Source organism: Gadus chalcogrammus, chromosome 17 (genome assembly GCF_026213295.1).
Source record: "Gadus chalcogrammus isolate NIFS_2021 chromosome 17, NIFS_Gcha_1.0, whole genome shotgun sequence".
NCBI classification, from domain to species: Eukaryota; Metazoa; Chordata; class Actinopteri; order Gadiformes; family Gadidae; genus Gadus; species Gadus chalcogrammus.
In genome coordinates, this window is record NC_079428.1 from 5,431,431 (window position 1) to 5,444,207 (window position 12,777).

At 46.4% G+C, this 12,777-nt stretch overlaps 2 protein-coding genes across 2 annotated transcripts in view; both read left to right on the forward strand.

The window, feature by feature from the left end:
* The window catches only part of LOC130370054 (kinesin-like protein KIF1C), a 28,246-nt gene extending 22,479 nt beyond the window's left edge, over nucleotides 1-5,767 (forward strand). The window contains exons 25-28 of the mRNA XM_056575694.1: nucleotides 105-446; nucleotides 720-809; nucleotides 988-1,195; nucleotides 2,164-5,767. Coding sequence (XP_056431669.1) covers nucleotides 105-446; nucleotides 720-809; nucleotides 988-1,195; nucleotides 2,164-2,975 — 1,452 coding nt within the window. The 3' untranslated portion in view covers nucleotides 2,976-5,767. The remainder of the gene's footprint in view (nucleotides 1-104; nucleotides 447-719; nucleotides 810-987; nucleotides 1,196-2,163) is intronic.
* A 494-nt stretch (nucleotides 5,768-6,261) lies between these two features.
* LOC130370434 (platelet glycoprotein Ib alpha chain) lies at nucleotides 6,262-11,788 on the forward strand. Its single transcript, XM_056576189.1, has 9 exons — nucleotides 6,262-6,619; nucleotides 7,100-7,133; nucleotides 7,610-7,707; nucleotides 7,844-7,939; nucleotides 8,257-8,448; nucleotides 9,546-9,641; nucleotides 9,970-10,152; nucleotides 10,358-11,082; nucleotides 11,530-11,788. The coding sequence occupies exons 1-9, from the start codon at nucleotides 6,527-6,529 to the stop codon at nucleotides 11,786-11,788; spliced, it is 1,776 nt and encodes a 591-aa protein (XP_056432164.1). The 5' UTR covers nucleotides 6,262-6,526.
* The last annotated feature ends 989 nt before the right edge of the window (nucleotides 11,789-12,777 follow it).

The window sequence follows — 12,777 nt, forward strand, 5'->3', positions numbered from 1 at the left end:
ACTATGACATTAATGCAATTAATCACGATTAAATATTTTAATCGCTTGACAGCTCTAATATATATCCTATGTGCTTATATATGTGTGTGTGTGTTGAACTCCAGGTGGCGCTGGGAGACTTCCGCCACTCGCGGCAGGAGATGGAGGCTCTGTCCGTGGTGAAGATGAAGGAGCTGTGCCGGATGTACACCAAGAAGGACCCGGGGGAGAGGGACAGCTGGAGGGCCGTGGCCCAGGACGTGTGGGACACGGTGGGCATCGGGGACGAGAGGAGCTCCCCGGCCGAGGAGGCAGGAGAGGGAGGAGGAGGAGGAGGAGGAGAGGGAGAGGGGGGGGGAGGAGGAGGAGGAGGAGGAGACAAGGGAGGAGGAGGAGGAGGGGGAGACAAGGGAGGAGGAGTCTACGACCTGAAAGCTCACATCGACAAACTCACCGACATCCTCCAGGTTAGCCTGTCTGCCCTTCTAACCGGTCTGTCTGTCTGTCTGACTGTCCACCTGTCTGTCCCTCTAACCTGTCCCTCTGTCTGTTTCCCCATCAGTTTAACCCGCCTGGTTCTCTCTACCCTTTCTGTCTAATTTCCTTCCTGTCTCCATAACCTTTCTGTCTACCTGACCGTTTCCCCACCTGTCTCTTGAGCCTGTCTGTCTGACTACCTGTCGGTCTCTCTAACCTGCCCCCATCTAACATGTCTTGTTTCTAACCCGTCCATCTCCCAGGAGGTGAAGCTGCAGAATAACCAGAAGGATGAGGAGATCAAATCCCTCAGAGACAGAATGGTGAAGATGGAGAGTGTAATACCTGTGCAGGTACACTACACACACTACACATGCTACAAACGCTACACGCTATACACACACTCTATCCTTCTACTACTAATCAAGGCCTACACACTACACACACATGTACGCTACTTTATATACTGCTATGTATACAATTACAGATTGAACCTCATTGTGGAACTGGCTTCTGATTGGCTCTCTGCAGGACGATGATCAGAGCGGGGAGGAGGGGGGCTTGTCCTCGGAGGAGAATGGGGGCGGGACCGAGAGCGAGGCCAGCCCCAGCCCTCAGCCCCAGGTGAGGGTGGGCCGTCTGATGGACGACGACCCCGCCTTCAGGAGAGGGCGCCTCCGCTGGCTGAAGGTGGAACAGCAGCGCATCCTCAGCCTGCAGAAGCTGCGCAGCGGCCAGGGTGCGTAGTCGACTTATTAAACAATATTGTGTGTTTCATATATAGCGTGTGTATAATATACAGTATGTGTTGTGTGTGTATAATATATATTGTATGTATAATATATTATATATTATACATACAATATATATTATACACTGTGTGTTGGTATAATACATAACGTGTGTATAATATACATAACATGTGTATAATATACATAACGTATGTATAATAAATATGGTGTGTGTATATAATATATACCGTGTGTATAATAAATATTGTATGGTTAATATATAATGGGTTGGTAATATATAACGTGTGGATAATATATGTGGTGTGTGTGTATAATATATATTAGGTGTTTAGTTTATTATATATATATTGTGTGTATAATATATAATGTGTTGGTATAATACATAACGTGTGTATAATATATATATATAAGGTGTGTATAATATATATAAGGTGTGTATAATATATATAAGGTGTCAATAATATATATAAGGTGTGTATAATATATATACGGTGGTGTGTATAATATATATACGGTGGTGTGTATAATATATATAAGGTGTCAATAATATATATAAGGTGTGTATAATATATATACGGTGTGTATAATATATATAAGGTGTGTATAATATATATATGGTGTGTATAATATATATATGGTGTGTATAATATATATATGGTGTGTATAATATATATATGGTGTGTATAATATATATACGGTGTGTATAATATATATAAGGTGTGTATAATATATATATGGTGTGTATAATATATATACGGTGTGTATAATATATATACGGTGTGTATAATATATATAAGGTGTGTATAATATATATACGTCTGTATAATATATATAAGGTGTGTATAATATATATACGGTGGTGTGTATAATATCTATACGGTGTGTATAATATATATACAGTGTGTATAATATATATACGGTGATTATAATATATAAGGTGTATTGTTGTGGTCAGGTCCCAGCCCGGTGGTGGTCCCGGCGGGGGTTCCAGCGGGGGTCCCGGTGGTCCACCTCCCTGGGACAGGTCGCTTCATCCCCCCTCAGGATTGTAAACTCAAGTTCCCCTTCAAGAGTAACCCCGCCCACCGGTTGTCATGGGGACCGGCCAGCATGGCCCTGCTGGGGCTGGAGGGGGGGCTGGAGGGCTTCTCCCAGTCCCCGCCCCCGACCTACACGACTCCGCCCCCTCCCCCCCCCCGGATGCGCTCGCCCAGCCCCCAGCGCGCCTGGCAACAGCGGGGCCAGCCCTTCGGCCAGGGGAACCCGGGGAACCACAATCACCATGGCAACAACAACAACAACAACCAGAGGCGTTACCGCCGCAACTCCCTGGACAGCTCTCCGCACGGCAACCATCACCCCGGCAACGGCCAGCATCACGGGGGCCAGGGTGGTCACCAGGGCAACCAGGGCGGTCACCAGGGTAACCAGGGCGGGGGGGGGCACCAGGGACGACAGAGACAGAGGAGGGGGTGTTCCCCGGGCCCCGGGGGGGAGAAGGGGGGAGGAGTCGGGAGGGGAGGCTATCAGCCCAACCATCACTACCACCACCCCTACTACAACCCCCAGAATGCACCATTCCAGCCAGGCCCCCCCCTCCCATCCTATCACAGCCTGCCTCGGCCCAGGGGGGCGGGGCCTGGTGGGGTGGTGCCCGGTATGATGGGGCCCACGTGGTTCAATACCCCCCCCCCCAGGATGAGACGACAGAACAGCGCCCCGGACCTCAAGACCAGTAACAACCCCAGTAACCACGATGACCAGTAACCACGACAAGCAGTAACCACAGGTAACCACGACGACCAGCAACCACGATAAACACTAACCCAGGTGACCGGGAACTACAACGACACAGCCAGCTGAACCAATCACAGCCAAGGAATCATCACACTACACCCAGCTGAACCAATCAGTAACCAGGACATACCCACTCGGAATATACAGTAACGATGTAGGAGTTAGCTATGAAGAAAAGTGCGTGTGTGTGTGTTGTATGTGTGTGTGTGCGTGCGTGCGTGTGTGTGTGTGTGTTGAAAGTAGGCATACTCATTGCCTCTACAACACAGGTTATTTTAAGTGTATTTTAATATTTTGGGATGGAGGATTCTAATTGAAGTATGAGTGGAAGTATGCAAACAAATGTATACGTTTGACGCTCTCTGATGCTTTTTTTTAACCTGTGGAAAAGTTTAGTAGGTTTTAAAAATCAATGAATCTGTTCAACATTTCGCATTTATATTCCTACACCTGCAAATCAGTTTTTCAAAAGTGCAATTCCTTCTTTATTCTTTTTGCATGTGTACAATATATGTTATGCAACTACAAAACACTAGACCACAAATTTTTTTTGTCAAACATAAAGCTTTGTTATACAGTCAATTTCAAAGCTTTTCCACAGTTTGGAAAAAGGTTTCTGATAAACTGTCTGATAAATATATTGGAATAACACAAAAAACCAACATAAAACAACTTTAATAGAATTTGCTTCTTGAGTGGGACAGAAATTGGGGAAAGTGTATGGGCTACGACAGTTGTTTATGTTTTGATATCAGACATCTTGTTTTCACTTTATGGGAGTAGTTGTAATAGCGGTTAGAGGCTTTGGGCTACCGTGTAGCTTACGTGCTATGCTACACGTAAAAGACAACAGTACACTGGCCCCTTTTGCTAGCCACCGTCACACATGGAGCTAGCGAGTCGCTAGCCGTGAAAACCAAAACCCAGTGTACTGCTGCCTTGATTCACCTGCTATGCTGCAGTCATGCTATTTCTAACATGCTACGCTATAGCTCGTCTGTCATGATTTAGCCCGCCTGTCATGCTCTAGCTCACCTGTCATCCTAAGCTAACCTGTTATGCTATATAGCTAACCTGATATGCTATCGCTAACCTGTTATGCTACAGCCAGGGCCTTCCCTTAAGAGCTGAGCGTATGTTATGCTGTAGTTGAGTGATTAGGACAAACCAAAGATGTCTGTTCTCCGGTGCCACCACTAGTGTACATAAAGAAAAGAGTTGAGATATATAGCTCTGCTATTAGGTGGACCGTTGGGAATGCTAGATGTGTATATAACGTGGATTTGTGTGTATATTTGAAGTGATGACAATATATGAGCAGAATATGACCGATGCTTCCTATCCTTTCACATGATGGGGAGGGAGGGGCTAAAAGACACACAATGCTGGACTTATAAATGACCTACACCAGGCTACTGCAAGGCCTTGTGTGGGCCTATGTTACCAAGGAGATATGGGAGGTTAAAGAACAGATGTAGGGATACATTACCATAGCAAAGTCCCTGAAGGATGGAGGGTAAGGAAGGAGTGAACGATATAAGGACAGATATATAAGGGTCAGAGGACACGAGGAAAGAGAAGGAACAATAAAGGTGCTGCAGGTTTGAAGCGCTAAGCGCCAAAGCTTTTCTTATTGGCTGTTGTGTTCCTGTTGCCAAGCAACACTTGCACTCCCAGACCCCCCACTAGGCACACGGAGCAAAGGATTGTGGGAGTAGGATTGTTTGACTTTTGGCCTTTACTCAGGAAGAGCCGGGGAAACACTGCCTGTAGCATTGGAGTTGCGATGACATGAATGAAGAAGAGGAGACTAGGAAGTGGATTTGATCGGCTGCCAGAAGCCTGCTGCCATCTTGAGGGTTGCCGCTGGCACTCGAGGGAAAATGCTGTTTTTTTTTTTTCTGGTTTGACTTTTGGGATAGACCTTTTGTGTTTTTCATCTTGTGCGTTTGATTAGCCGACGGTTTGTGTGCTTCCTTTATTGATTGGCTGATTTGTCTGCTTCCTGTTTTGATTGGCTGATGGTTTGTCTGCTGCCTGTTTTGATTGGCTAATGGTTTGGGTGCTTCCTGTATTGTAACCCAGCCTTTCGTATATATTTTACTGTCCTCAAGTCTTTCAATATTTTGCATATTTTAGTTCTCCTTAATATCTGGCTCTCACAGCTGCTGAAGAGGGCTTGTGTGTGTGTGTGTGTGTGTGTGTGTGTGTGTGTGTGTGTGTGTGTGTGTGTGTGTGTGTGTGTGTGTGTGTGTGTGTGTGTGTGTGTGTGTGTGTGTGTGTGTGTGTTTGAGAGAGATAGAAAAAGTGTATATGAATGCCATTGTGTATGCGTGTGTGTGTGTGCGTGTGTAGGTGTGGTTTAAAAGTCTGTGGGTTGGTTTAGAGAAACTTTATTAACTGTTATGTTTATTTGATGTTGTGATGGGGGCGGGGCTAGTACAAGCAGACCGTACTGATTGGCTTGCCCTGTTCAAAGCCCATCCCAGCAAGCCGTTACCATGGAGACACAGTTTGGTACTGTGTGGCGGGAGGAAACCAATCAGGAGATGAGCTTGCTGTTAAGCCACGCCTCCCCTAGCGGTCTTCTGATCCAATTGGCCAGGCTATCTTTCTGTTTGTTTTCGTTTTTTGATCCAAACTGTACCCGAAACACTACGGTAATAAATAAAACCTTATAAAACCTCCTGGAGTCTACTGTTATAATTATAGCTATTAATGAAAGCGACTTCTGTCTACTGTGATAACTATAGCTGTAAATATTACTATTCATTAAACTTTTATAAAAAAGGAAACTAATATAGTATACTGTAATACTATCTAATAACAATACCTACTTACTAATTACTATAACTAATAGCTACAACTAATAACTACCACTTTTTAACATTTAACATAATAACTATAACTACAAATAATTACCGTTACTTCCCATAACTGCAACTAATAACTAGGAGCATACTTCCAGAAGGTCAGGCTGCTTGGTGCAGGAGGTTTATCACTAGATATACACACATCCTTACACTATACTTCCTGTATTCACACACACAAACACTTACACATACACAAACACACACACACACACACACACACACACACACACACACACACACACACACACACACACACACACACACACACACACACACACACACACACACACACACGCATGCACGGCAGCACACACACAGAAATCCATGTACATACACGCACACACACACACACACACACACACACACACACACACACACACACACACACACACACACACACACACACACACACACACACACACACACACATTGAAAGTGTCCAACTCCCTTCAATAATTAGATTGAACTACACTAGAGAGAGAGAAGGAGAGACGGAGAGACTTGAGATAGAGATATTTGTACCTCAAGTTGTATCTTTTTATGCTTCTGTGCTTTAGCAATGTAAATGTACATTTCCCATGCCAATGAAGCCTAGTGAATCTTTGAATCTTGAAAGAGAGTGAAAAGGAGACAGACAAACAGGGCGATATGCAGGGGTTTTGTCCTCTGCTCCTCCTGCTCTCTTATGTCTCTGTGTTTAGGGTTCTTGTCTCCGTGGTTACAGCTGTGGAGCTCCCGAGGGTAAGGTAACACATTTCACTTTACACTAGTAGCATTTAACACCAGTTACTTTAAACCAGCATCTATTAAATAATTGGCCTGCTAAGCCCTTTGAGACTGTAATGTTGATGAAGGGCTATGCAAATAAAATTGGATTGAATTGAATTATTACTAAGGTAACACCTGTTACTTGAAACTAGTATATATTACTAAGTTAACATCTGTTACTTTAAACTAGAAGTGCTTACTAAGGTCACATCTGTAACTTTCAACTAGTAGTGGCTGCCGAGATTATACCTACTACTTAAACTAGTAATGTTTACTGCTTTACTGAGAGTACTGCTACAGTTCTTTGGGAGTACTACAACCGTACTGTCAGGATAATACAACAGTACTTGTAGAGCACAACCACGTTACAATGTAAGGAGGGAACCACTGGCGGTATCCCCCCACGTGATTTATGGACTTCCTCGGCTGAAATTACAATATTCTCTCTTTCAGGGGCGTGGTGACAGCAAACCTGGGAGCCCGGCAGGTATAATGCTGTGTGTGTGTGTGTGTGTGTGTGTGTGTGTGTGTGTGTGTGTGTGTGTGTGTGTGTGTGTGTGTGTGTGTGTGTGTGTGTGCGAGTGTGTGTGTGTGTGTGTGTGTGTGTGTGTGTGTGTGTGTGTGTGTGTGTGTGTGTGTGTGTGTGTGTGTGTGTGTGTGTGTGTGTGTGTGTGTGTGTGTGTGTGTGTGTGTGTGTGTGTGTGTGTGCGTGCGTGTGTGTGTTTCTGCAATGAAGTCAGTTAAAACACAGGATGGAAAAGGATGCCTGACTATCTAGTGATAAAACACACTCACACACACACACACACACACACATGATTAGACTGTACTGGACTACAGAGACAGGGTGAGACGGACCGACAGACAGAGGCAGACAGACAGACAGAAAAACAGATGAGATGCAGGTGTTTTCATCTCTTCTCTTTCTTCTGACTTACCTCAACATGGTTACGGCGGTAACAGGTTGCCATAGTGACAGGGATAAGGATGACCGTCCACGCAAGAACTGCACAGCTGGAGGATTCAGCAACATCCCCTCCGGACTCGAACCCACAACCGAGGTAGAGGCCTTTTACTTTGATATCTGTTCTAAACATTGTAGAGGAGTCTTACTTTGATATGAGTTTAAACATTGTAATAGCTTTATTCTGACTGTTAATACTGGAGATAACTTTTACTTTGACCCCTGTCTCCTAGGTGCTGCTGCTTCCTATCAACCAGCTGTCGTCTCTATCTTGGTCCGATTACAGGATGTTCCCCAAAATCTACGAGATCGACCTAACATCTAACCAGGTGAGTCCTCTTTAACCTGTAGATAACCAGGCCCTATTTAAACTGTAGATAACCTGCTCTTTAACATTTAGCTCTCTCTCCTTCTCCTTCTCCTTCTCCTTCTCCTTCTCCTTCTCCTTCTCTCTCTCTCTCTCTCTCTCTCTCTCTCTCTCTCTCTCTCTCTCTCTCTCTCTCTCTCTCTCTCTCTCTCTCTCTCTCTCTCTCCTTCTCCTTCTCTCTCTCTCTCTCTCTCTCTCTCTCTCTCTCTCTCTCTCTCTCTCTCTCTCTCTCTCTCTCTCTCTCTCTCTCTCTCTCTCTCTCTCTCTCTCTCTCTGTAGATCCATGCTCTCTCTGACATTTCTGAGGGGGGTCTGAAGACTCTGAGGGTTCTACGTCTGGGTTCAAACGGTTTGGAAGTTCTGGCAGACGGATGTTTCTCCCCCTTCCCCTTCCTGGCGGAACTCTACCTCCCCCACAACTCCCTTGTCTCCCTCCCAGACGACGTCTTTAGGGATCTCACCAAGCTGCAGGTAACCATGACAGAATCACTATAATCAAGTTCATAACCAGTAGGTATATAACCAGCACAACCTAGTATCACCTCGTACAACCAGTGTATAACCCAGTATATAACCAGTGTATAACCCAGTATATAACCAGTGTATAACCCAGTATATAACCAGTGTATAACCCAGTATATAACCAGTCTATAACCCATTGTATAACCCAGTATATAACCAGTGTATAACCCAGTATATAACCAGTGTATAACCCAGTATATAACCAGTGTATAACCCAGTATATAACCAGTCTATAACCCATTGTATAACCCAGTATATAACCAGTGTATAACCCAGTATATAACCAGTGTATAACCCAGTATATAACCAGTGTATAACCCAGTATATAACCATTGTATAACCCAGTATATAACCATTGTATAACCCAGTATATAACCATGTATAACTCAGTATATAACCAGTGTATAACCCATTATATAACCAGTGTATAACCCAGTATATAACCAGTGTATAACCCAGTATATAACCAGTGTATAACCCATTATATAACCCAGTATATAACCAGTGTATAACCATGTATATAACTCAGTGTATAACCCAGTATATAACCAGTGTATAACCATGTATATAACCCAGTATATAACCAGTGTATAACCATGTATATAACTCAGTGTATAACCCAGTATATAACCAGTGTATAACCATGTATATAACTCAGTGTATAACCCAGTATATAACCAGTGTATAACCATGTATATAACTCAGTGTATAACCCAGTATATAACCAGTGTATAACCATGTATATAACCAGTGTATAACCCAGTATATAACCCAGTATATAACCAGTGTATAACCCAGTGTATAACCCAGTATATAACCAGTGTATAACCCAGTATATAACCCAGTATATAACCAGTGTATAACCCAGTCTATAACAAGTTTATAACCCTGTATATAACCAGTGTATAACCCAGTATATAACCAGTGTGTAACCCTGTAGATAACCAGTCTATAACCAAGTAATAACCAGTGTATAATCCTGTATATAACTGGTATATAATCAGAAAAAACTCCATACTTGTTGTTGATTGGTGGATGTGTTTCAGATCCTGGATCTGTCGTCCAATAGGATCAAAGTTCTTCCTCCACATATCATCTACCCCCTCGAGGACATAAAGACGCTTTACCTAGAAAACAACAAGGTGCACACACACACACACACGCACACGCACACACACATCCGCACACAGACACACACACGCACACGCACGCACGCACACTCAGACACACATACACACACACACACACACACATGCAAACACACACACACACACACGCACGCACACACACACACACACACACACACGCACGCACGCACGCACGCACGCACGCACGCACGCACGCACGCACGCACACGCGCACACACACGCACACACACATCCGCACACAGACAAGACACAGACGCACGCACACATGCACACGCACAGACACACACACTGCATGCAACTCCTGACCAGGTGTTTCCTCCAGATCCAGGCGATTCCAGATGGCTGGTTCAGCGTACAGGACATGGGAATCCCCTATCTGTACCTCTCGGCCAATCCGTGGCGCTGCTCCTGTGCCCTTGGCTACCTGCACGATTACCTTCTAGACTTCGAAACCTCTGTGTATGTGAGAAACGAGACGGACCTCACCCCAAGGCCAGAGAGTGTGGTGGGTACACGTCATACGTATTGACCGGAGTTAGAATCCACCAGCTGCTCCTATTGGCTGATAGAACCCCTCTTTTTTAATGTTTACGTACAGAACCCAGGAGTGATTATGTCGGCTTGGTGCAGGTGTGTGATAGTGGCTCTCTTGGCTGTGTCAGAGTGACTACTGTGTGTGTGTACAGTGATCCTATTGGCTGTGTGTGCAGGTGTGTCACTCTCCTGGGAGGCTGCAGGGGAGAGCTGTGTTCTACCTGAAGGCTGATGACCTCTGCCCCCCTATTATTACTACTGCCCTTACTGCCCCCCCTACTACTGCTGCTCCTACTACTACTGCTGCTCCTACTCCTACTACTACTACTGCTGCTCCTACTACTACTACTGCTGCTCCTACTACTACTGCTGCTCCTACTACTACTACTACTATTGCTGCTCCTACTACTACTACTGCTCCTACTACTACTACTACTGATCCTACTACTACCACTGCTCCTACTACTACTACTACTGCTATTACTACTTCTGCTCCTACTACTACTACTCCTACTACTACCACTGCTTCTACTACTCCTCCTGCTCCTACTCTGCTCCTCCGATGGGTGAGCAGCACAGAGTATCCCGCGGCTGCCGTCGGTAGCTCCGGTGGTATCGCCACATCGACGACCGCCCCGATGCCCAACACCACCGTGGCGACGGCCGCCATGGCAACGGCCGCCGTACCGACCGAGGTCGGAGGGTTCCAGCCGGGGGCCAGACGCGGCGGCGGCGTGCGTGCGTACTGCGCCTGGCTGTTTGCGGGGTGCGTGTTGCTGTGCGCGCTGTCGCTGGCGTGCACGGCGCTGTCCACGGCGTGGCTGGTCCTGTGGTGCCGCCGGGCGCACGGAGCCCCCCTCAGAGACGCACCGAGGGAGAAGAGGGGAGGGGGGGGACGAAGGCTGGAGTCGCTGAGGATGATGAGCTGCCGGAAGGGAAGGAGGGTTGAAGAGGAGAGAGGAGGAGGAGGAGGAGGAGGAGGAGGAGGAGGCGGAGGAGGCGGAGGAGGAGGAGGAGGAGGAGGGACCGCACTCTACCGCTCGGTCCTGTTTGTCTCTAGAGGGGTGGAGCCCACTCAGGGAGAGAGAGAGGGGGAGGGAGCGAGAGGAGGAGAGAAGGCGGGGCAAGGAGGAGTGAGAGAGAGGGCGGGGGAGAGAGACCGGGAGGAGTGGCAGGGAGGGGCGGGAGAGACGGCGGGAGAGAGCACTCTTATCGTCCTGCGGCCAGCCGGTCTCGGGGGGGCGGGACGGAGGGATGAGGGGGAGAGGAAGGGAAGAGGAGGAGGAGGAGGAGGAGGAGGAGAGGAGGAGAGCGTGTCCAGAGAGGAGTCTTTCCGTCTGTTCAGCAGGCAGGAAGAGATAGCGTGTCGGCTGGCCGGGGCGGGTGGGGGGGCGGGTGGGGGGGTGCTCGGGGCTCGCTACAGCGTTGTGCTGAGGGAGGAGAGGGAGGGAGGGGAGGGTGCGGCGAGGGACTGGGTGGTGGGGGGCTGGGCGGTGACTCCGGGCACAGGAGCCGTCAGGAGCAGCTGGGGGGAGTGGCTTACTCATTATCTACCCAACATGCCTTGGGGCGCGGCCATGCCCTCGGACGGCGCTCCGGCGGAGTGATGTCGGCAGCTCTTCCGTACGTGTCATAAGCCCTACGATGTGTCCGTGTTTTAAGTGTATTAAAAATGCATTCTACTGTTCAACTGTATGCTATATCCGACTTCATTGAGCTTTAAGTGTTGCGGCCTAATTGATGAGACAGGAAGGGAGAGTGTCAATCACCGGTGAGGGACAGGCAAGGGTAAAAGGGGTTGGATGTGTGCCTTCCTGGTTCCTGTTAAATCCCAAGATGTTTGACAAACGAGACGACCACCCACCCAACTATAAACTGGACCCCATCAGATCATCTTAATCATACAGGACGATCTGATCGGTCCAAAAAAAAAAAAAAAAAGAATTTGAATTGGTCAATTTATTTATACTTTTTTTTTTAGCTGGCCATGTGGTGACAAACCTGTAGGCCTACCTAGTGTTAACCACCATACCTGACCACTGCACTATCAAGACGCCTGGGATCCTTTTCTCGAAGGTTATACTGGACATTACAAATCACATTATAAAGAAATAGGTTTCCCTTAAAGTTAACCTTTTGTGGGTAAACCCTTCTTATTGGCCGTATGTTCGGGACTCAAACCTGTGGCTACAGAGCGTTAACCAGCAGAATTACCTCTGCAACTAATTGCTCTGAGGTCATGCTTGACTTTAATTTTTTTTATTTGTTTGAAAACTAATACATAAAGCATTGTGTGTGTGTGTGTGTGTGGGGGGGGGGGGGGGAATTAAATAAAAAAAACGTTACATCTCAAGTCATCCCACTGTTTTAGCTGGAATCCAAATGTTTTGGGGTGACAGTTCTAGGAAGGAGAAGAGGGCGTGTTATCCCCATGGTTACGACCAATAGCAACTTTTTGATGCTTCTTTAACACCGTCGTTGTGTAGGCTACAATGAGCGATGTTGTATACGACTATTTCAAGTAAATTTCACATCAACTTCAAAATAAGTCGTATTATGGATCTTGCCCAATCTTGAGCAACAATGACATTTTGCA